Source organism: Frankliniella occidentalis, unplaced genomic scaffold (assembly GCF_000697945.3).
Source record: "Frankliniella occidentalis isolate FOCC.00 unplaced genomic scaffold, Focc_3.1 Scaffold258, whole genome shotgun sequence".
In the NCBI taxonomy this organism is placed as follows: domain Eukaryota; kingdom Metazoa; phylum Arthropoda; class Insecta; order Thysanoptera; family Thripidae; genus Frankliniella; species Frankliniella occidentalis.
The window spans coordinates 311,850-314,847 of record NW_026267384.1 but is presented as its reverse complement, the minus strand read 5'-3'; the positions used below and the strand labels follow the sequence as shown (position 1 = coordinate 314,847).

General features: G+C 49.6%; 1 protein-coding gene across 2 annotated transcripts in view; it reads right to left on the bottom strand.

The window, feature by feature from the left end:
• The window catches only part of LOC113211947 (neuroglobin), a 64,582-nt gene that overhangs the window by 4,222 nt on the left and 57,362 nt on the right, over nucleotides 1-2,998 (bottom strand). For both annotated transcript variants that reach the window (XM_052273252.1, XM_052273253.1), the window contains exon 3: nucleotides 1,882-2,113. In XM_052273252.1, coding sequence (XP_052129212.1) covers nucleotides 1,882-2,113 — 232 coding nt within the window. The remainder of the gene's footprint in view (nucleotides 1-1,881; nucleotides 2,114-2,998) is intronic.

Genomic DNA, 2,998 nt, shown 5'->3' with positions numbered 1-2,998 from the left:
TCTCCGTCTCTCTCTCTCCATCTCTCCCTTTCTTTCTCTGACTCCGTGCCTATCTCTCTGTCTCTCTTTCCCACACTCTCTCCCTAACCCTACGCTTCGTTAAACGCCGAGGGAGAAGATTAAGGAATAATAATTAACGCCGCGGGACTTTCTGGCGCGTGTAACGCAGTTCACATGGGGGAGATAGAAGTGTAGAGGAAGACAGGCAGACAGACAAACAGATGAACGCAGATGGAGAAAAATCGATCCACTACCCGAGGCTAGACTGTGGGCGGCTCAGGGGCTGGCCGGCATGCAGTACTCGTCGTTGTCCCGCCCTATACACACTCCACCACGACCACCACTACAACCAACAGAACCCCTCCCTTCCCCCACTAACCACCGCCGCCTCGGCCAACGACCACCAGGGACAAGCGCCGGCGTGGATAACGTTGTTTGTCTGGAAGTAAACTCTCCACTCTCACTCCGCAGCCTCGGGACGTGCGATCAATGTCGGCCTGACTAACGTCGGGTAAACCATCCCCCGCCCTCCCCTCCCGCCTGGGTCTGAAGTGACAGTGACGAGCCCAGCGGGCCCCGGGCAGCGCGCCTGCGAGGAAGGCTGTACCGCCGGGCACGCGTGCTTCCCGCGTGCCTACCTCGCAGGCACTCTCCAGTGGAGGCCCACTTAATCCTAATGCAAATTGACAGTTTGAAGGCTCCATCCATACGTGCACTGTTCCGTGCACTTTGGTAAGTGTAGAAACTTATTGTCAGGTGTGTATGCGTATTATGTGAACGATAAAATATGAAATTAGGTTCATGTGTACACCACACATGTTTAAAAAAATGACTGATTTTAGACATTAATTTCGCTACTAATTTTCAGACAGCCTCCACAACTGTGTCTGCCAGAAGGCAAAGTCCCCCGCTCCCCCTCCCTCTTCCTGTACAGGGCAGGCTGCAGCGCAGTGGGTGTTTTTAGTAGATTATAAATTTTACACTCTGGAAACCCAAGTGTGTACTTCAATACAGTACCTCCTGCATACCTTCATGTATGCAGGAGGTAGTGTGTACTTGGTCAAGTATGCAGGAGGTAGTGTGTACTTGGTCAAGTATGCAGGAGGTAGTGTGTACTTGGTCAAGTATGCAGGAGGTAGTGTGTACTTGGCCAAGTATGCAGGAGATAGTGTGTTTTTGGTCAAGTACGCAGTACCTCCTGCATACTTGATCAAGTACACAATACCTCCTGCATACTTGCCAAGAACACAGTACCTGTAGGTATGGAGAGGGTACTGCATTTAAGTACACACTTGGGTTTCCAGTGCACGATTGAAACTAATAAGAGATGTCGTGACAAAATGTGTCATTGCTTCTACTGTCATGCAGAGTGCAGAGAGGCACACGGGAGTAACGTCATTCAGAAGGAATTGGGAGCGGGAGGGGTCCGGCCGCGCCACACAGCCAACGCATCATCAGCCGCCTCAGGGGTGGCGGAAGTGGTTCGGGATTGGGGGTGGTGGGCAAACTTGGAGCGGGGGGGGGGGGAGTGTGGGTTGCCTACCTACTAGGCGATCACGCATAGACGTGTGCCTCTCCTCGCCTTTTGTAGAGGAGGTTACGGGGTGCAACACAGAGACACGAATTGCATGCAAAATTATTGGCACTTGAATCTTCAATTCCTATCATATTTGGAAAGTGTTATCTCGGGCAGAGTCAGCCAAGGAAACAGTCTGAAAATGCGAGCCTCCCGGCGTATTTAAAAGTTAACTTTTGCACGTACGAAAGTAAAGTGTGTTCTATATGGTCACACAGGAACGTGTGTCCTACGGAAGGTACACTACACAATCTCTTCACACTTTTTCACACGAACGTCCCCGTTAAAATGCTGTTTAAACTCACCCAGAAGTACTGGCTCTGGAAGCCGTTGATCCGGCGATGACTTGCGCCGACCTGTCCAAGGTACGAGAAGAAGGCATCCATGTCGTCGAGGCCGCGGATGCCTTCGTCGAGGGTGTTCATGACCTTGGTGGCGTGCTCCTGCAGCTCCTCACTGCTCGCCTGCTCTTCTCGCGTCTGCAGCGCGATAAACTTCTCGAACAGGTTGAGCAGCTCCTTGTGCTCCTCGAACAGCCTGAAACAGAGATGGGGAGGCCCTTGTCATTCCCTGATGCTATGCAAACTAACCAGCTCCCTGCAAGCGCAATGTCATTATAGTGTGAGGGCTCGTGCACAAGTGGCTGTATCTATCGGTTGCGTCTATTGGCACGTCTACTTGTCGATAAGTCTGTTGTTCATCTGTCTTTATGTGGGAGACAAAGCTCCGAAGAATTCATTGTGAAAAAATATACCAGAACTACTCGGCGTGATTGGTGGCGGTTGAGGGGGGAGAGAATCGCAACTCTTCTTCGTTATTAAAAATTGATTAACTTCAGAAACACTGCAATAAGATAAAGGCGTTAAAAGTATTGCCCAATTCCTTTTGATATTTCCCAAAGGACGCCGTAGATTTCACGTGTCGAGTTGAACTTCGAAAGACAGACGACTTATAATTCCGCTACTTTCAACAGCAGTTTTACGACATGAAAGCTAGGTACGGAGTCTTCGGGTGAAGGTGAATCTTCAGGGAATCCAAATTTTCAACAGTGTATAGCGACTGCACTGATTAATAAAGTGTTACACTGGCGCGCACACGCACGTGCTCAACACTAATTTGCACACTTTCAAGTGCAATTGGCGTTCTCCAGAAAATCCAAGACCGGGTCTCGGAATACAAGAAACTTTTTTTACCATGAAATTACACCAATAGTTGGTACGCGTGGGGGTTCCAGTACAACCGCGTTTTGTGGTTTGTTCATTGGTTAACGGTAGGTGCATGTGCACCTATCCTCCATGCCCTCTTATTTTTTTTCCGTTGAGACACAAATTTTCTTTATTTCTTTTATATCGGAACGTGGCACCCGTAAGAAACATTCGTGTGGAGCAGAGAAACAAGAGGGAAAGAGGGGTGTGAGAGTGG